The sequence below is a fragment of the Panulirus ornatus genome, chromosome 34, assembly GCF_036320965.1.
Source record: "Panulirus ornatus isolate Po-2019 chromosome 34, ASM3632096v1, whole genome shotgun sequence".
NCBI classification, from domain to species: Eukaryota; Metazoa; Arthropoda; class Malacostraca; order Decapoda; family Palinuridae; genus Panulirus; species Panulirus ornatus.
This window is the reverse complement of record NC_092257.1, coordinates 3,571,208-3,592,513: the sequence shown is the minus strand read 5'-3', so window position 1 is coordinate 3,592,513 and position 21,306 is coordinate 3,571,208. Positions and strand designations below refer to the sequence as shown.

Sequence of the window (21,306 nt, the reverse complement as noted above, 5' to 3'; positions counted from 1 at the left end):
GTGTTCTTTCAGCATTTATTCTTTGTATCATTATCCTCTATCACTTCATTTCACTATGTAATCGTTACATTTCCTAACGACGAAAGCTGTTATTTTTCAATGCAACACATCGTATGTTGATGTAGTAACATATCGATGGCACGGATACACTGGTCCTCCCAGGTGTGTTTGTCTGTCTGTCTGTCTGTGTGGTTCAAGCTTGGCAGAAGCGTTCGGACACACTCCAGCTTAAAAACGAGGTCAGGGGTTCACTACACAGGGAACGCTCAATTAGGACGAGGAACGAGACCACGGTATAAAAGGCCAAAGGTCAATCAAGATAGAGCAAAAGGTCAATGGTTGGTTAGGAAAAGGTTTGGCGGAGGACCATTCTTTATATCCGGGTGGTGAAGGTACATTTCTCAGAGCTGGTCATAGTTCAAATTCATCACACATGACTATCTTCCCCTACATCTGTCTATCGTAATTTCAAAAACTTCTTCTGCAGTTATCTCGATCTATTGATCCATTTTCTATTCTGTTAATTCATCATACGTATTGTATTTTCCCTATCTTCATTTTCAGTATCTTTGGGTGAGATCTAGGCAGCATTCACCAATCGTGTCATAAATTCCTTGCAATTGGCTACGTCATCTAAGATTAAAACGCTTCAGTTCCTGGAGGAGGAAAATGATGGATGAAAGTGAAGAAAAAATGAGGGCAGTGAGGAGGAAGGTAACGAATGATTATGGTGGAAGGTGAGCGACAGAAAGTGAGGGAAAGAGGAAATGTGATTTCTGGGAAAATATTAAAGTTAAGTAGACGTTGGGAAGAAAGATCGCCAGGATGAGGAGAGAGAGAGAGAGAGAGAGAGAGAGAGAGAGAGTATACTTGCATACCTATGAGTACCTGTGACGAGGTGTCGCGTAGCGTTCACCGCAGGAAAACTTGGGGGTTAGGAATGATAAATCGTATGAGTCACGTGCTGTAGGTGTAAGATAGTGTGTTAGTGAGGGCCAGCAGCCCACGTGCTGGGTGAGGAAGAAAGAAGAGATACTTACCCTAGACGAGAGAGAGAGAAAGAGAAAAACGAAGAAAGAGAGTGAGAGGGACAGAAAGAATGACAGGAAAAAAAAACAAGAGCAAAGCAAGCACTGTAGGTGTGGAGAGAAGACCAGTCAAGCGGAGAGCCAAGGCAAGACAATGGGAGTCTTATTGTGGCTGGTGTCGAGTTACAGCTGTGGGTGTCGAACTAAAGAACTCTGAATAACATGAATCGGATCTCTCTCTCTCTCTCTCTCTCTCTCTCTCTCTCTCTCTCTCTCTCTCTCTCTCTCTCTCTCTCTCTCTCTCATTCTTCACTTTCGTCATAAACAATTATTCTATCTTTTTTTTTCTTTTTTTTTGCCCTTTATTATTACAATCAGCCCCGGGTGTCAGGCTAGGTTCTTATCTACACCAGATACAAAATTAACGAGTGGGAGTCAATTAGCATTTAAGCTGCTCATTTGCTGAATAAGTTGCAATCACACACGATTTGGTTACAGTCTAAATATGCGTCCAGTAACTAGTGACAACCGCGCTTACCATCTTGGTCGGCCCAAATAAGATATAGATGCTCATTTCTTAACTAATTGGATTACACACGCAAGTGTTTTTCGGCTCTTATTGTTTAGTCATATCTCAATTATTAATTGTTTGAGAGAGAGAGGAAATAGAGGCAGCAATATTCAGCTCTCGAAAATATATAGTATTGCATATACTTTTATTTTTACTTTCCTATGTGTTTAATGTCTTTACAGAAATGATGTCAAACGCGACATTTTTCTTTTTTACGAAACCTTGGGTCCGTAATTCTGCGCAATTTTGTAGCACGTAGAAAACATAGCATAGAATGCTGAGCTTTCCCCAATTCCTATTTAGATGACTGTAATCGTCTCGTGATTAAAAATTATGAAGCTGACATTAAACCTTCAGGAAATGATTCATTTCTTCCTAGGTGATGTAAACGAAAAACTTTCCTTGTAAACTGTATTAAGATGAATTTAATGGTAGATCAATACATAGTACGATTCCTTTTCAAATGATATCTAATCATGCACAGAAATACACTGAATCGCTTTATAAAGGATTAGATTATATATCGGGCCCTCTACCCTTAAGCAAGTGTAAATCAAAATAAGATGGCTGATTAAACAATGGTCCTAGTCAAATGAAAACTGTAAGTTTATCTTGTATAAGCTCCTGTAACTCGTAAATGAACCTACTTTGCTGGGGTAAAACTTAAATCGTCACATTTACCTAAGCTATAGGTAAAACGAAAGTCAACATTCTTATCCAAGCGAAAGTATATCGTAAATAGTTATTCTCATCTCGGGTAAATCGTAAATCGGCATTCTTGTCTAAAAGCTGATCTAAATCATAAATCAGTACTTTTGTCTCGGCTGAAGTAAATCATAAATCATCGCTCTTATTTGAGATAGAGAACATTGCAAATAGAGAAAAAGCAGTTAGGTATGTAAGTAGGTAGATTCGTAGGTAAGAGGGTTAGTTGGTAGGTATGTAGGTAGCTAGGCTGTTAGGTAGGTACATAGTAGGTACTTAGGATAGTAGATAGGTAAGCAGGTAGTTAAAAAAAAAAAAAAAAAAAAGGTCAGTGCAGATGTCCCCCGCCCATGACCATGTCAAATCTCGCGATGACTATGAGATAAGCCGGAGGATCACTTCTTACGATAGCATCGATGTCTCCAGCGGGTTCCTCCTCCCTCCACGTCCTCCTCCTCCTCCCAGCCAGATCTCCTGGTCACTAGGTACTCCATCATCCACACTGGCTTCCAGGAATCTCCCCGATGCTCGTTGCATGCAAAGGAGTGGCTGCTTTTTTTTCTTTGTGTGCGTTTACATAGAGATGTATAGGGATATGTATGTACAATTACATAGGCGTATGTAGATTCACTTCTTTGTGCGTATGTGTATATATATATATATATATATATATATATATATATATATATATATATATATATATAGTGTTGTGTGTGTATATATATATGTGTATATATATATATATATATATATATATATATATATATATATATATATAATTTTTTTATACATACACCTTATCCCGCGTTAGCGAGGTAGCGTTAAGAACAGATAAGCGAACCTTAGAGGATATATCCTCACTTGGCCCACCTCTCCGTTCCTTCTTTTGGAAAATTATAAACGGGAGGGGAGGATTTCTAGCCCCCCGCTCCCTCTCCTTTTAGTCGCCTTCTACGACACGCAGGGAATACATGGGAAGTTCGTTCTTCCCTATCCCCAGGGATTATATATATATATATATATATATATATATATATATATATATATATATATATATATATATTAGCGAAGGTGTGAGTCACGAGGATGTCTACCATATAAGAAGCATGAGTGACAAGACACGTCAGCCCCACTAGGTACCAGGTCTTGTCCTGTACATTAGTGTTGTGACAACTTTCCCAGAGCGGCCATGTGCTGGTCAGGACCCAGCTAGTGACCACTCGCTGCTCACACCCTGTATATAGTGACCACTCGCTGCTCACACCCTGTATATAGTGACAACTTTTTCATCAGGGGTTATATGTGCCGGTCAATTACTGTGTGTGTGTGTATATATATATATATATATATATATATATATATATATATATATATATATATATTGCCATTTTCCGCTATAGCAAGGTAGTGTAAAGAGCAAATAACTGAGCCTTTGAGAGGAAAATCCTCACTTGCCCGCTTTCTCTATTCCTTCGTTTGGAAAAGCCGAACTGGACGGAGGATTTCCAGCTCCCCACCCCTTTTAGTCACCTTTTACGACACGCTGGGAATACGTGGGAAGTATTCTTTTTCCCCTGGTATTCTGAAATGCCATCAGTACCTTTTTTTTTTTTTTTTTTGAATGGTTTTCTTTAAAGTTTTCAATGCTTTTAAAGTGTCAGCAAAAGTGAAAAATGGATCATCAATTGCTTCGCGTTGAATTTTTTTTTCCTTTTTTTTTGGCGACTCGTTTAGTCATGAATGTGGTTGGTTTGTGGCCGATTTTGTAAAGAGGTTTCTTTGTGTTTGTCTGTTCTTTGAGAGAAGGGATGTTCTTTTTTTCAGTTAAAGAGCTTCATGTGTGGTGGATATGATTCTGGGGGGAGGTGAACAATGTGCTGTGGTTTGGAGGGCAAGCATTCTCTCGTCTCTTCGCTAGATTTGGTTGCCGTAGGTTTTCGTGTTAGAGTAAAATTGCCAATTTGTTCACCCTCCAGTGATTGGGTTAGGGACGGTGCTGTTTGAAGCTTTGATTTATGTGATTTTTGTCGATGGTGAATGTATTCTTTTCTTTTTTCCTTCTGATCATGTTTCTTAGTTTGTGATGTCAATTACTTGGGAGAAATTTGGGAATATCTATACATCTATGATTACCTTAGAGAGCCTCCTCCGAAGGAAGATTCCTAATGTTATCCCGCACCTATTTCCAGAGTTTCCTGAAGCCCAAGGAAAATGTGACCTATATGCCAAGATTGTACTTATATATATATATATATATATATATATATATATATATATATATATATATATATATATATTGTGTATATGAACACGAATATAGCGCATATGAACGCACACTTTTATGAAACACATAATGCCCTCCGACAGCGAGAATTCGAACCCATGACCTTAACATGGTATTCGGGAATACAACACAGGAGGTCCTGGGTTCGAATCCTGGCTGTTGGAAGGTATTACGTGTGTATATATATATATATATATATATATATATATATATATATATATATATTTTGATTGAAATCTTGCTGGTCAGGAGCTATATACAGTGGCTATTTGTTTATTCATTGTGCCCATCAGACTGGCCATAAGGCTGCTTTTTCCCTCCCAGCTTGCTTACAGGGAAGTTAATCACTATCTCTAATCCAACCTTATCTCTTTTTTTTTCTGTTGACAGATTAACGAGAGTACGAGAGCCATCTGACTTGGTGTTGGGATGACGCTCTCCTGGCCTCTCGCCCATCCTGGACCCTTTATTGGTCCTTCTCCCAGACTAGCACGGACGCTCCTGTTGTGATCAGTTCTACGAGAACACCTCCACTGTAGAGGGTGTGTTCGGGCTGGTCAGTTCTACGAGAACACCTCCACTGTAGAGGGTGTGTTCAGGCTGGTCAGTTCTACGAGAACACCTCCAGTGTAAAGGGTGTGTTCATGCTGGTCAGTTCTACAAGAACACCTCCAGTGCAAAGGGTGTGTTCAGGCTGGTTATTTCTACGAGAACACCACTGCAAAGGGTGTGTTCAGGCTGATCAGTCGTACAACACCTCCAGTGTAAGAGTGTGTTCAGGTCAGCTCAGAAAAAGTGGGGACTTGGAGTGATAACCGATCAAGAACGAAGGCCGACAAGACGTAAGATGAATGGCTCAGGATGCAACCAGCGTGGGAGAGACTAAAGGACACATTCAGACCTGGTAATCAGTAGTATTTATGAAGATAGATTTTGAGATGATGGCGAACAGCGAGATGATGATGAATTGTGTGGGGAAATCGATTACCAAAGCCAATAAGCTTCTCTAATTAGCATATATGAATATAGCGAATGTTTTTATGTGATGATCGCCCATGCAAATAACACCGATTCTATCGATCGCAGTAAGTAAGACGTGCCGATGGGATCAGCTCGCTCCATCAAGATAAGTGACCTGTGACTGAAAAATATTGAAATATAACATGGTGGCTTGGCAAGTTATTAAAGGCTGCAGAAGTACTGATCACCGTTCTCCTCCGTAGAGGGCGTCCATAATGATGATGCTCCGGTGAGACTTGTAGGGACAGTGAAGAATACTAATACTGCTCCATATTTTTTTTTTGGGGTGATGAACAACAGAACAGATGAGTCGCTGGTGACCACTGATCACAGTCATATCTTGAGAACAATGGAGAACTATGGGAGAAGACTGATATTATAGACTATAACCAAATGACCCATTACAACCAACCCGATTTAAAGTATATAGAGACCCATATGTGGCATAACGACCCGAGATAGAGAAAACTATTAAGTGATAACGTATAGAACTTGTTCGAGCCATGAGTAGGTATGAACGAAGATAGAACGAAGGCTTTATAGCCGAGTGAACTCCTCGATCCCAAGTGACGCTGTCTTTTAAACCCGCCACGGTCATGTCCAGTTGGCTGAGTGGGTAGAGAACACACGGGACTCGCCAGGTTTCAGCTGCGCCCAGCCACACACACACACACGCGCTCGTGCGTGTGTGTGTGTGCGTTCAGAGTCGTGAGGCAAGATGGTGGCTGTCCAGGTCGTCCTCATGAATTACTTCCTCCTTGGCCTCCACAACGGTCGGCACGTCACCAATGACGTCATTCTGCCAGGTAAGACAACCTCTGGTCTATTCGTACTATTGATGTAACCCTCCTCCCGCCAGTGTAACTGTACGAGGCAGTTTCCTGGTCGGGTCGTACCAGATAGGTAGTTATTTTATGACATTATATCAGGCTGTCATCTGTTTGTACCGTTGTATATAGTGCTTCATGATGATGCCACAAGGAACAATGACAGGTAAGGTCCATGATCTTGTCATGTTAGGTAGGGACTTGACCTCAAAATACCAATTAGGTCGGTGACTTTTCTAAACTAGATAAGAAATTCCAGAGGTCATTCTCGTTTATAAATGCTGGATAACTAATATTTTACTGAGTATTGATACCATGGTAATTATCGCACCTTCATCAGCAAATGATTTTCATACCGTACAACTATTCCCCCCAGACATAACTAACCTACTACTTATAACTAGAAATTCAAATCTATGAATAAAATATGTGAATAATAATATATCTTAACATCGACGATCGTCGCCAAAATATCGCTGGCTCCATTTTGTTTTGTAAATGTCTTTCATAAAAGTCTTAAACGCATATCATCTGTGACATATGACCCAGCTACGATATACCCGAGGCTCCGTTGCTCATACTAATAAAATATGTGGCACATACTTTAGACAAAGAGGTGATGAAAATATACAAGAGTGTACGACTTGCGTAGCAAATATACCGAGACAAGTTTTCGATGAAGTAAACTGGGGTTGTGTATAGCTAGGGTTGTGTATGGCTAGGGTAGTTTATGGCTAGGGCAGTGTATAGCTAAGGCAGTGTATGGCTGGGTAGTTTATAGCTAGGGTAGTGTATGGCTAGGGTAGTGTATAGCTAGGGTAGTGTATGACTGGTAACGTATGCATAGTGAAAGATCGACACGAATTATAATTTGGAGAAAACGAACTGTTATCTGTTATTGGTATATCACGAGAGTATAAGCGCGTATAATTGAGTATACTCAACCTGGTAACCAGATCGAGTATGCTTATACTCGCCTGTGGTCAGTATGATGCAATTATGAATAGAATTATGGCAAAATGTTAGTGAAAATGACCAATTGTGACCAATCAATTGACCAATCATAACCAATTACAAATGTGACCAGTTACAATTCACAATATGACCGAGTATGACCCATTACGACCAATAATAATTGCATAGGACCGAATATGACTTGCGCATGACAGTATGATAGAGTAATTACGTATACCGAAGGAGTATCGTGCATGAATGTCAAGACGAATACCCGGGTATTTCAATGCATGACCACAACTGACCAATCACAACGCCATGTACAAGTTTGCCATAAGGGATAAATAAATGTTACTGACCTTAATTATCGGGAAGTATAAGTGACAGGTTCACTAGGGGAAGCAAATGTACCCATTATATAAGTGTTTGGGGAATTATAAGTGAGCAAAGCCCATATTCGTAGGTTGGCGCCGCCAATGGGGCGGCGGCGGCAAGATGGCGGCTGTGGCTGCGGCGGGGGCGGCACTGTCACTTGGGCTACACAAACTGTTATCCCAGGATGAACTAAGGCCTCATTCAGATATCAAAGATGTATTACGGCCTACGAGCCTTGTGATACATTCTGTCATAAGCAAGAACTAACTAGTCTTACAGTAGATTGTCCTAAGCTAAAACCAGATATGATATAATCATTTCCTTACGTTTTGCTAGACTGTGACCAGCAAAATGTATCATTTATTCCAGGCTATGTTAACCTACGACTTATGGGTTTATGAACGAATTCTCTTCTGTTATTCGCGGTTATGATAAGCCTGATAAGTTATCAAGAGCTCTTATCTCACATCTGTCAGTTCTGTTGTTAAATGTATCTATGGGGTTGCTTTGAACTACTCTAGTCGGTAAATGATTTCATATGTTAAGTAGCTTGTTGAAAAATTGGTTCTCCGCTTCCTTCTCTGTGTAATCAGACAAGTCGAACCTTAAGTAATTTCCTAGATCGAGATTATCAATCCCTCAAGTCATGGAAATACTTGCACCAAATCGATTCTTACTTTTCTCTCTTCTAGTTAGGTCGTCTTGCTGGCTCTCGTAGGATTTCGTTTCTCGTTCCAGGAATTACCTTGGGTAGCTGGTCACTGTACCCAGTTCGTTCTCTTGTTTGGCTCTTTTCAGTTCGGATGAACCTGAACACGATGCTCGAGGTGGGAACGCACCAGTGAATTGTAAACAGTGAGGATTAGCGAAGTAGACTTGAGCTGGATTGAATTCGAATACTTTATTCATGGATTCGGAAAATTTATTCGCATCTTTCACGGCTTCCATTCCCTGCTCACTTGGCTTTAGGTCGCCAGAGATTATTACACCTAAAGTCTTTTTCCTCATTTACCTTTTGAAGCTTAACAGAATCCATACTTTAGTTTGTCGTCTAATTGCGCACAGGCTGTCAGATATAGATTAAGAAACCTTTGTTACTCTCATCCAGATGTTTATGGTTTGTAAAGTAACTCACAATATACCTGTAATTATTATTCTTAATGATTAGATCTAGATTATATCAGAGTTGGGTTAATGAGCCTCATTAGCGCTTCGGCAGCCTTGGATGAACTCAAGTTAGGCATTCTCAACCACTCCTATTACTAAATGAAGTAAATCTTATAACATCTGTTATCAAGTTAGACTCGTTCAATGTCTCGGTGTTAACTTAAGCAAGTTTGATTAGTCTAAATGTTACGTACAGTTTGTAAGTTTGTGTACTGTTATATACAACTGTCATAAATCTAAGTGGTAAGTAAGGTGAGCACGGTCAATGTTTTAAAGTCAAGTAAGTTTTCAAACCAAGTTAAGCAGCTTTATTGTCTATCATGTCAGACACGTTCACTAAGAATGCACCAAATCAAAAACACTTGATCATTTTTTTCAGCAATTACAGATAAACAGAAAAAAAACTTGGCCTTGTCACTTATTTTTGAGAAAATCAGGACCGTGTGAAATGGGAATTTCAATCGATTGAAGTCCTTATTAAATTGGGTCTATATCAAATCAAGTCCTTATTGACTGAATCTTAACTCAAATCAGGATCTAGGTTCAGGAAAGAAAACATCAAATTAGGAACTGATGTTCCAATTAGAAAATAAGTTATCATGGAACTGTATGTATCTTATGTATGACTTGGATGATGTATACGATGTATGTATAATACATAAGGGTCAGGCGTATAATGTATCATATATGCGAGATATGCGGGACATATCGTGATGTATATACGATAGTGATTCTATGGTAACACGTTGGCTTTTGGCCCTTGCTGTGTGTAGTCTTGGGGGATCAAGAGGCTGAAATTGATGTTAGTTTATAGCGACATCTATGTGGTAGAATCTTAAAGTCGATATATACAAGTTATCATATTAGAATTAGAGTGATAAGGGTGCTTACGGAATAGAGGCGAAAATAAAGGACTGTATAAAAGTGAAGACGGGAGAGTGACGACATAAGGAGGGAGAGGAGAGAGTAGTGATGAGAGTGGTGAAGGGAGAGCGCCCGAGGGAGAGTGGAGATTAGAGAGGTGAGCAAGTCGACAGAAAGCTGGCACTCGCTAATTAAGCTAATTTTGATGAGTAAATTATATAAAGCACAAGACTGTGCCACTCGCCACTCTATAGACCCTCCCATTCTTCCTAATCCAGGTTATATATATATATATATATATATATATATATGCTATCTTCAACCTTTATGTAATCGCCACAATTCTGATATCTTGCAATTGCTTTTCCTGATACCTTTAGAATTTCCAAGACATTATGAAAAGTTGTTCATCTGAAAATGAATATCAAAGAACCAGGATTAAAAGGAACATCGTCGCTATTTGATTGATCTCTGTGTAGATTAATCTCCCCAGACTTGAGCTGTATAACTTTTTTTCCCCCCAAGTACATAAGCAACTTTATCAAGAGACGAGTAATTTATGATAAGTGGTCAGATGAAAACATGGCACATCTTTAAATATTTTTTAACACATTAATATCTTCAGAATTTCTCTTTGATAGTTCCATGTGTCTGAGGCTTTATAAAGGCTGATTCATATAAGATTTCCACGCCCTGGGATACGAGACACGAGTTATTTTTCGCACTGGAAAAAAAAAAAAGGTTTACATTATTCTTTTATATAATTCCCAGGACGATGGTCGCCCCTTCCATGGGTACGGAAAGTGATCTATTGTCCCTCCTGTAATCTGACTTCTAATCTATTTCTATATTTCACTCTTTTTTTTGCTCATCATCTCCTGCCCTTTACGTCGCCCTTTTCTTTCCCTGTTTTACAGGAATACATTCCCTTACTAATATCAAGGTTCATGTTTTTCTTAATACACTGCTGAGTTCAATATAGAGAGTTCTTTACAGAAGCTTCGCCATAGAGGGTTCAATATAGAGAGGTCACTGTAGCAGGTTTCCTATGGAGAGTTCATTACCGAGGGTTCTCTATATAGAAGGTTCACTATAGGGAGTTTAATAGAGTTCTCTATACAAGGTTCGCTATATAGATTCAATATAGAGTTCACTACGGAGAGTTTACTATACAGCTTTCAATCATGGTGTAGCATTGTGTTCTGGTGTGTGTGTGTGTGGCATAGTCTTGTCTGTGTGTGGTCCGGGCAATAGCCAACCTTATGTCGCTAATTATTTCCAGACAGTTAAAATGTCTACATGTAATTGTCTGTAGCCAATTAGGCTTTCCTTCTCTGATTATCTATATCTGGCAGGTAATTAGGTACTTACCTTGTATCAATATTTCTATTTCATTTTGTACACATGCTACGTGAAGTGACCTCCATATATATTTTTTTTTTCTATATATAAATTTCAATTTGCGTTAATGGTTTCCCGGTTCGTGGTCTCTCTCTCTCTCTCTCTCTCTCTCTCTCTCTCTCTCTCTCTCTCTCTCTCTCTCTCTCTCATATATGGCAAAATCTCGTCGGAATCAGGAAGAGAGGGCGTTGTTTGCTGCCTGTGACCAATTGCAGAATTTCAAGAGAACCACGTCAAGGGGGAGGGGAAGGTGCACACACACACATACACGCGTGGAGGACCACTTGGGCCAGAATATTCAGTCGAACGTAACCGAAGACCATAATATTCAGTGGAGGTCCTGAATCAATGGGTTTATGAAATTCTTGAACTAAAATAATTATAATCAAGATTATCAGGGTAAGATCAGAAGGCGAATGAATCGGATCAGGATCACTGATTCGGTAAGAGACAGATGAAAGTGAAAGGGGGAGATTCGGTAAAAGAATCATGAATGGTGGAGTGACAGGGTACGATCTAGAATGCAGACAATTAAGAGAATTTGATCCACTCGTTTGTTTTAGCACAACCCCAGATATTCTAAATACTGCAAATTAGACATGTTCTTCCAAATCACAAATATGAAGATATATATGGTTTATATAGTTTATATGTAATATAACAGTAATGCACTATGAGAAAGCGTATATCAAAGGCGTTTACAATATAAGAACTGAATATCCTATCGAGATTCCAGTGGAAGTGAATGAAAGACATGTTGTACATAGAGATGTACACACACACACACTGATGCCATCTAGAACAGAAACAAAAATATTAGATGTTGCTCCGAAGCTGACCATTTCAAGGCAACATTCTCTCAGGAATGTGAGTTTATAATAGGCCTTATAATTGTATACCAAAAACGTCTGGGCAATGGATAATAGTGACCAATCAACCCTTTTTGGGGGTTGAACCTTATCGTTCGAAACATTAGGTTTCGGGACTAAATATAGATTCGATACAGTGACCAAAGCATCAGTACTGAACAGATTTGAGGCAAGAAACTCTTCCCACCACCTGGGGTAGATGATACTGGGAGGAAAAAAAAAAAGAGCATCGAGCAAAAATTTATTTCCAGTAAAGGCATTGATATGGAGTCTGGGCAGAATAAAAATCCGAAGCATTTAATTGCAAGTTCCGAATCTTATTTCAATAAGACCAGAGTTTAAAACACTGGAACGAAACTAAATCATTTTGAAGACTTGTTCTAGATGCGGCCGGCCCCTTCTCTCTCTCTCTCTCTCTCTCTCTCTCTCTCTCTCTCCTCACAATTATATGATGGCAGTCTACCTCCTCAGGGAACCCCGACCCATGAGTTCCCGGTTCCGCTCCGGGCTCGTTATCGATTCCACACACCCTAAATAAACTTTTCTGAAGTTCGAAAATGTATTTATTTAAAATGAAGGAGGGAGCCTCTCGTCAGCTATACTGTCAGGGCTTCCCTAATTATAATGATTACTATTAAACTTGGCTATATTTGGCTTCAGGAACCGTCCAGCAACGGGTAATTAGAGGCTTTAATTGATGGTAGGGTCAATCTTAACCCCCTCCTCCTGACCAGGGAGGAAGGCCATGGCTGAACCCATTTAGCACGATTGGCACGACTCTGTGGCAGGATTGGTACAATTCGTCTTGCCCAAGGGTCGTACCATCGTGTTCCTGAGTCGTACCGTCGTGCTCAAGGATTGCACCATCGTGCTCAAGATTGCCCCGTCGTGTTCAAGAATCGTACCGTCGTGTTCAAGAATCGTACCGTCGTGTTCAAGGATCGTACCGTCGTGTTTAAGGATCGTTCCGTCGTGTTCAAGGATCGTTCCGTCGTGTTTAAGGATCGTACCGTCGTGTTTAAGGACCACGTACCATCGGAAAACTGTGATGTTGGCTCTTAATGAATAGACCATGAACCAGTCCTTCCTCAACAGCGGTAAACATAGCCAGAGATGAGAACGATTAAATGTTATACGATAGCACAGCGTGTGACACACGATAGCTCAAGATAGCACATTATATTGCACAAGATGGCATAAAGATAAATGGCAAATGGTATACAGATACATCCAGTAAAGCAATGTTCAAATAAATGGCTTTACAAGTCCCATTACTACAGGATGTTATCCCATCCTTCGCGCACACACACACTAACAAGTAGTTGCCAGACGGTGTCCATGTAAAGGCATTAGTAAAGTAGACGACATGGTGGCGCGTTACACACTTACCAACGACCAAGATGACACCTCACGATAACACATTAAGATAACCCACTCTGGAATTTATTAACAGCATCGGTAATTACGCAGAGTTATCTTGGCCACAGTTATTGAAGTGCGATTATAAACGTACACAGACTTGTCCTATTTTTTGCTATATCTCCCAATGTAACAAGATAACACCCAGAGAAATCTGTATATGATAACCAACAATTAAGTACAGTTATTTTGTCTTTAGTTATCGAGCTGTAATTGCTAATGAGCTCAGCAGTATTGCTTTTCTTTTTTCTTTTTTTTTTTTTGTCTTTGAGCAAAGGAAGCAAGTATGTAGTAATGATGATTGGAAGATGAGGTTCGCCGATAACCTGTTGATGGATGGGTTGGTAGTGGGAGGGGAGTAGAGATGGAAGAGTCTGAGGAAGCAGAGGGAGGATGGAGCCAGTGAGAGATGGAAGAGACCGCTGGTGAGCGAAGAGATAACTGGAGCCACTGCGAGAAGGAAAAGATGGAGATTCTTGGAGATTGAAGTGGAGCAAAGGGAGAGAGATAGTGAGATAGAAGACGTGGAGTATTTGGAAGAGAGGTGGAAGAGTGGAAGAGATGGAAAAGGATCATGCTGAGAGATGGAAGAAGATTCAAAAGAAATGGAACGGATAGAACTTCTGAGATGTATGAAAGAGAGAGATAAAGCCTTTACGAGATGGATGAGGTTTCTAAGTATGGAAGGGAGAGATAGAATACGTGAGAGATAGAAGAGGCTCATAGTGAGAGGTGGAAGAGGTGAACGCACCTGAGATAAATGGAACGGAGAGGTTGTGCACCAGGGCTGATTGAGGGACAGAGGCCAGGAACTAGAGGGTGAGAGACTATGGGCTGGGGTCTGAGACTTGGGGACTGGTGGTGAGACGCTGAGGGAGACGGGGGCTGAGGACTAAGTGATCGGGCCTGGAGTGCGGGTGGGACTGGAGACTGATCTTGTTCGCAATCAAAAATTCTTTCTTGTTGACCCCAAGCAGTAGGTGCAAGGCTGACCACAGGTAGTGGGAGAGAATGTTCCTCCTTTATTCTTTGACAAACATTCCTCTCTTCGTCCATTCATATCCTGGCATATCTGTCCTTCCTCTCCCATACCTTTCGAAATCTGAGTGGCTCTAATGGAGCCCATGCCTTTCGCTTTTCGACATGTTATTTTCTAATCGCATTGTTCCCCTTTTTCAACCTTCCTCTATATTTAAAGATAAAGTATTCTCTTGTCTTATTCCACTGCAGATTTTAGAGATCTTATACTATAACAGGCTCCACCACGTCTACAAAACTCTATTTCCTACCTTAGATTCCTAAAGAAATTGTTTATTCTGTGTAATCTATGATTTTATCTATTTTTTTCCTGTCTGGTTTCCTCTGTTCGTATCACGTTCTCATGTATTATATCATCAAACACAAAAACATTGTATGATCACTTCTACCAGTCGGTGTATCATGTATGGTATCATCAGTTCTCGTACTACTGCATGGAGAGCAGTAGCAGAAATATAGTAGCTTCCTGAAAGGGATCCTGGATTGCTAGATAAACATATATATATATATATATATATATATATATATATATATATATATATATATATATATATATATATATATATAATCAATGAAGAACTGTGTGGGTCATCTGTCTAACTGTACTGCCGGGCGTCCAACGAAGAAATGCAATTCATGACAAGAAAAGTCATATTCGTCATTATATACTAATGTTGTGCAGATTTTTCGAAGGTAAATTTAAGTTTTTAACTTCGAGAGGCAACACAATGCTATTTGTTTCTCATCATTTTCACTGATGACTATTTTAACTTCCCTTTGATATTGCTTGAAGCATCTTCAACGACGGAGTATTTTGTATTTCCACAGATAGAAGATTTATCTTCCAAAACGCGCAATATAATTATTCGTTATAAACATTAAAAGAACTCGTTTGTTTAATTATAAAACGAGGTTTTTGACAGGGAACTGTCTTAAGTCATCAGTGTCGGTATAATGTCTCCTTCCTCGCTAATTACCTTTAAGACGTCAAGATATCTTGATCATTAGGGTTCACGGAAACCTGTGCAGGGCTGCCTCTCACTCTTGTGGATAGCAAAGTTCTTAAAGTGGAATGAGATTAACCAGAGACGAACCCACCATGTTGGCAGCCCTGCTCCCGTGAGGTTACTGAAGAGGAACAGAGATATAACCTGGCCAGAGACACAGGCATCAGACAGGCTATTTTTGTGCAGCAGACCATCCTGGAAGACTCATCGAAACGGCCTATTGACCAGAGTGGGAAATGAATGTGTGTGTGTGTGTGTGTGTGTGTGTGTGTGTGTGTGTGTCGGCTAAACTTTTTGAAGCATAAAATCTAAATCGACGGAAGAAAATGACAGATTTTCGTGACCAGTAAAGCGTCTACATCGTATTGTCGTTAGCCAGCGGTGAGTGAGAGCTGTATGTAGGAGAGGCATATCATAGAATGGCAGAGAGATGTAGTCTCTCTCATTCCTTCCCTCATGATACATTGACGAGACGACTGGCATGAGCCAGGAACAGCCAACGAGGCTCAATGTCTTAAGAGATCCAGCAGGAAATCGTTGACCCACGCAATCTTCTGTCACACTCGCTGGGGAAGTTACTACTCTAAACACCAGTAAGGAAATCACATTGCACTGGGGCCCTTCTCTCCTCCTTCCTGGCCAGCACTCCACTTGCACGAGGCCCAGGAGGAAAAAAAAAAAGAATATGAAAGATGGACTTTTGAAAACATATCGGTAATTCTGAAGTCTTTGGATTTCGAACTGCCTCTAAAGTAAGTGACACGCGTCTTCTATGATATTGAAGATAAGCGCTTCGAATTATATAAAGTTTAATATAATTGCCTTCTCATCTAGAGCTGTCGAGATAACTCTTATCCTAAAGTCTTTCTTTAGGCTAAATTATGACGGAGGATTATTTTCTAATTACTTCTGGTAATGTGTTTTTTTTAATAAATGTTTGCGACTCGTACTGATGTGAATGGGAGAGATTCAAGAGCCTAGTTTATTCTTCTCCCCTCCTCCTACTCCCCAGCTGTTCACCTCTTTCTTCCACCCATTTTCTTTCCTCCCCATCTTTCTTCCACCCATTTTCTTCCCTCCCTACCTTTCTTCTACCCACTTTCTTCCCTCTCGCAGACCTTCTCCACTCCCTCTACCCCTCCGCTCCCCACCTCTTGCTCCCCACTGGCCTTATAAGACAGTAGCCATTGTCAGTCGACAAGATTATTATTCCGAGATCAACACGATGGGAGGCTACGCCTGCTGACGCTCGCCATGATCAGCCGTGTCGATCTGCGTGCTGACATCAGCTGACAGCTTCCATAATCAGGTGGTGTCAGTCAGCTGGTTGGCTGACACACCACCTGTCCGTAGCTACAAGTGTGACCCCCTACCCTACTCCCCCCCCCCAGCCTTCCAACGGTGCTGGGAAACACGAACTTTAAGTGGTGTCAGAGGTCATGTGGTGGCTAGAGGGGTCAGACGACCCCCCATGAGACTGACAACAGCAAAGACGACCACTCAGATCCTGGCAACAGTAAGGACGACCACCATGAGACTTGGAATAGTAAAAACGACTACCATGAGGCAGAAACGACCACAGAACATAGACTGTTTCATTAGAAACGACAAAAGCAGGTGTTCCTTAGCTTATCCTTCAAAATATTCATACATTGTTGTATTCTAATGCTGTAGAAGTATTCAGTCTCGAATATCGGTAGGGAAAATGAATATCTTCGGCCCTTCTGCATGTTCAGAGCTGCTGAATCCTTGAGCTTTGATATTCACGTGACCTGACCAGGTTATGGTGCGTTGTGACGTCACAGCAAGGCTGATGACTGCCGGGAGTCACGTGATATTGGGAAGGGGGGGGAGGGGATAGGAGGAACTGACCAGCAGAGGTGAGGAGAGGTCACACCAACAACCATTTGGGGGGAGCAAGTACCGGATACCTCTGTTGTGATTGGTCAGTCCCTGAAGGGATAGTGACGAATGTGAAGGATAGATTGCTGGTCAACCTGACCACGACTCTGACACGTAAATAGTGTATATATATGTGTATATATATATATATATATATATATATATATATATATATATATATATATATTGTTTGCGTTTTGCATATCACATCCTAGTTTTGTGAAGCGGTTTTCCTTTCTTTTTTTGTAGATTCCTGTCGATGCCTCTGTGAAGGCGAAAGCTTGGATAGATTAAATGGATAACTATAGACAACCGGTGTTTGAGCACCTACCTAATGGTACAATGCTAAGAAAATTAGAGAATATAAGAGATTAATAACGAAATATAATGTATTCAATTCTATATATATATATATATATATATATATATATATATATATATATATATATATATATATATATTTTTTTTTTTATACTTTGTCGCTGTCTCCCGCGTTTGCGAGGTAGCGCAAGGAAACAGACGAAAGAAATGGCCCAACCCCCCCCCCCCATACACATGTATATACATACGTCCACACACGCAAATATACATACCTACACAGCATTCCATGGCTTACCCCAGACGCTTCACATGCCTTGATTCAATCCACTGACAGCACGTCAACCCCGGTATACCACATCGCTCCAATTCACTTTATTCCTTGCCCTCCTTTCACCCTCCTGCATGTTCAGGCCCCGATCACACAAAATCTTTTTCACTCCATCTTTCCACCTCCAATTTGGTCTCCCTCTTCTCCTTGTTCCCTCCACCTCCGACACATATATCCTCTTGGTCAATCTTTCCTCACTCATCCTCTCCATGTGCCCAAACCACTTCAAAACACCCTCTTCTGCTCTCTCAACCACGCTCTTTTTATTTCCACACATCTCTCTTACCCTTACGTTACTCACTCGATCAAACCACCTCACACCACACATTGTCCTCAAACATCTCATTTCCAGCACATCCATCCTCCTGCGCACAACTCTATCCATAGCCCACGCCTCGCAACCATACAACATTTTTGGAACCACTATTCCTTCAAACATACCCATTTTTGCTTTCCGAGATAATGTTCTCGACTTCCACACATTCTTCAAGGCTCCCAGAATTTTCGCCCCCTCCCCCACCCTATGATCCACTTCCGCTTCCATGGTTCCATCCGCTGCCAGATCCACTCCCAGATATCTAAAACACTTCACTTCCTCCAGTTTTTCTCCATTCAAACTCACCTCCCAATTGACTTGACCCTCAACCCTACTGTACCTAATAACCTTGCTCTTATTCACATTTACTCTTAACTTTCTTCTTCCACACACTTTACCAAACTCAGTCACCAGCTTCTGCAGTTTCTCACATGAATCAGCCACCAGCGCTGTATCATCAGCGAACAACAACTGACTCACTTCCCAAGCTCTCTCATCCCCAACAGACTTCATACTTGCCCCTCTTTCCAAAACTCTTGCATTTACCTCCCTAACAACCCCATTCATAAACAAATTAAACAACCATGGAGACATCACACACCCCTGCCGCAAACCTACTTGCATATATTTTCAGGTATTATAAATCATGAAATAAGTTATTAGAACTATGCTAATGTGTCGTTTACAAGGAACACGGGGGAATGTGAAAAGCAAAAATTATTACTCCTTTGTTTGTTGCAAATTTATGACCAGCGGAATGATGGAGTGGAACACACAACCCTCCTCGATACCACTTCGCAAATAATAGGATCCTCACTTTTGTCTCTGTGCAATGGGGTCATTTCTTCTATCGGTGTCACTTTAATAGAAGCTGCGGTTGCATAGTCAATCAGATCTATGCTTGGTTTTCCCTCTCTCAGTCAGAGGCATGTTCCTGTGGGATGTTTATCGGTATTTGTGTAAGTCTCTTTTGCCGAACAGGACAAATGATGCTAAAAGCTTATCAGCGTTGGTCGAAAATGTTAACAAAATCTTCCGTGTCTGAGGCCATAAGTCAGGCAGGGATAAAAGCTCACTATCAGGTAAATACTAAGAGACACACACTCCATCTCTCGTAATGCTGTCTGACCTTACGAAACGAAAATGGAAAAAAAGAAAGAGGAAACGTCTAATTTTCATATCGGGTCACATCTTTTCGGTAATGAGAGAGGGACAGAGGCGTTGTCCTGGGCGCTGCGCCACGTAATACTGCTGCAATTATTGTACCCCAGGAAAGAACATCCCTGTCTAATCGAACACGGATCTTTAGCTCCGGTAATTACTCCTCTCTCTCTCTCTCTCTCTCTCTCTCTCTCTCTCTCTCTCTCTCTCGGACGCGACGTGTCTCAGTGACACTCTGATTCGTCGCCAATGCTTGACGGAGCGCCCGTCGAGAAGCCCTGCCCCCTTTTATAAGAACAGTAATACGAAGATCCCCTTAAAGCTGGCTTGATCTTCGTCAGATGGATTTACTCCCTCCCACCGGAATAGAAGAGGACCCCCACCTGGACATCGGTGTCATGTCAGATAGAGACGAAAACTCGTGCCAGGAGGGGAATAAAGGAAGCGTGAAATGATAACTAGTGGACACGCGGACCACGGCTCATCGGCTCGTATTACCCGTCGGGTGAATTTAAAGATTAGCCTCGAACGCCTTCCGTCAGTGGCGCACCATCTTGGAGATTCATTCCTCGACTATGGATGACACGAAGAGTTGGGAACGAACTGGATGTTCGAGGCCCCTTGGACGTGGGAACGATGGAATGCGGAACGCAGTCTCTCCTTGCTCCTCTGGGTGGACAGAGAAGCGAAGAGGAGGAAGACCTGGAGTAGCAGACGTAAGGAGAAAGGGAAGAGAGAGTTCGAGAGGAGCTCGCCCACCCGTAGATGCTAGGGAAATATGTTGTTCGAGTTGACGCTGCTGTGTCGGAGGTGTCGCGGGGAGGTAAGGGAGGGGAGAGGGGAGGCTAGGAGTCGTGAGGAGGAGGAGGGATGGTGGGGAGAGGGAGAGGGTTACGGCCTTATATGATGCATGTGGGACGAACCAGAGCCACTCACAGAATAATAAAAGCAAGAGCTGGATAGTTTTTATGGCGGAGTTGAGGCAGCTAGGTGCCGGGCCGGCGCTCGAAGCTGCTCCAACACAGTCTCGATCACCTCGCCAAGTTCTGACACCCGAGACGGGAACCCACCAGGCCAAACTGCAACCCTGGGAGTCCAAATACCTGTCGTCATCAACCCTCAGCCCGTGACGGTACGACGCTGGAGCTCGACGGTACGACCCCTCGACCTCAAAGCTACGACACTTGGGAATGATGGCCTGGGCTTTGACCTGACCCTTTAGAGGTCACGACGTCATACCCATTAGTCGTATTTTCTCGTTCTCAAAGAGTCAATTCAGTCGCCAGCTCTCACACATGCTCAGCCTATGATTAGGGCATTCAGGACACAGACGAATCCAAAATGTAATCGTCAGTCAATGTGAGTCTTTACGTCACTGAATGGTTGGATAGTGTTCTCTGACGTCATGGATCATGAGCCTCGATTGGATAATGTTCTCTGACGTCACTAGATCATAAGGCTTGATTGGATAATGTTCTCTGACGTCGTGGAGCGTGAGTCTGATTAGAGAGGGTTTTCTGACGTCATGTGTCATGAAACTTGATTGGATAATAACCTCTGATGTCATGGATCACAGATAGTGTTCCATGACGCCATGGATCACAAGATTGTGAGGGATAATCTTTAAGAAAAAAAGTAGAATTATAAATCGCACTTCTGCGTTACTGCTCTTTTTATTCTGATAATCGAAATCCTCTTCATTCTTCAAAGTACAAGGAGCCTTTCCAACGCGATTCGAGCGAGCGTACC

General features: G+C 41.5%; 1 protein-coding gene across 3 annotated transcripts in view; it reads left to right on the top strand.

Moving 5' to 3' along the window:
- LOC139759784 (uncharacterized) overlaps positions 1–21,306 on the top strand; it is a 206,895-nt gene that overhangs the window by 70,355 nt on the left and 115,234 nt on the right. For all 3 annotated transcript variants that reach the window (XM_071682240.1, XM_071682238.1, XM_071682239.1), the window contains exon 2: positions 4,979–6,414. In XM_071682240.1, coding sequence (XP_071538341.1) covers positions 6,327–6,414 — 88 coding nt within the window. In that variant the 5' untranslated portion in view covers positions 4,979–6,326. The remainder of the gene's footprint in view (positions 1–4,978; positions 6,415–21,306) is intronic.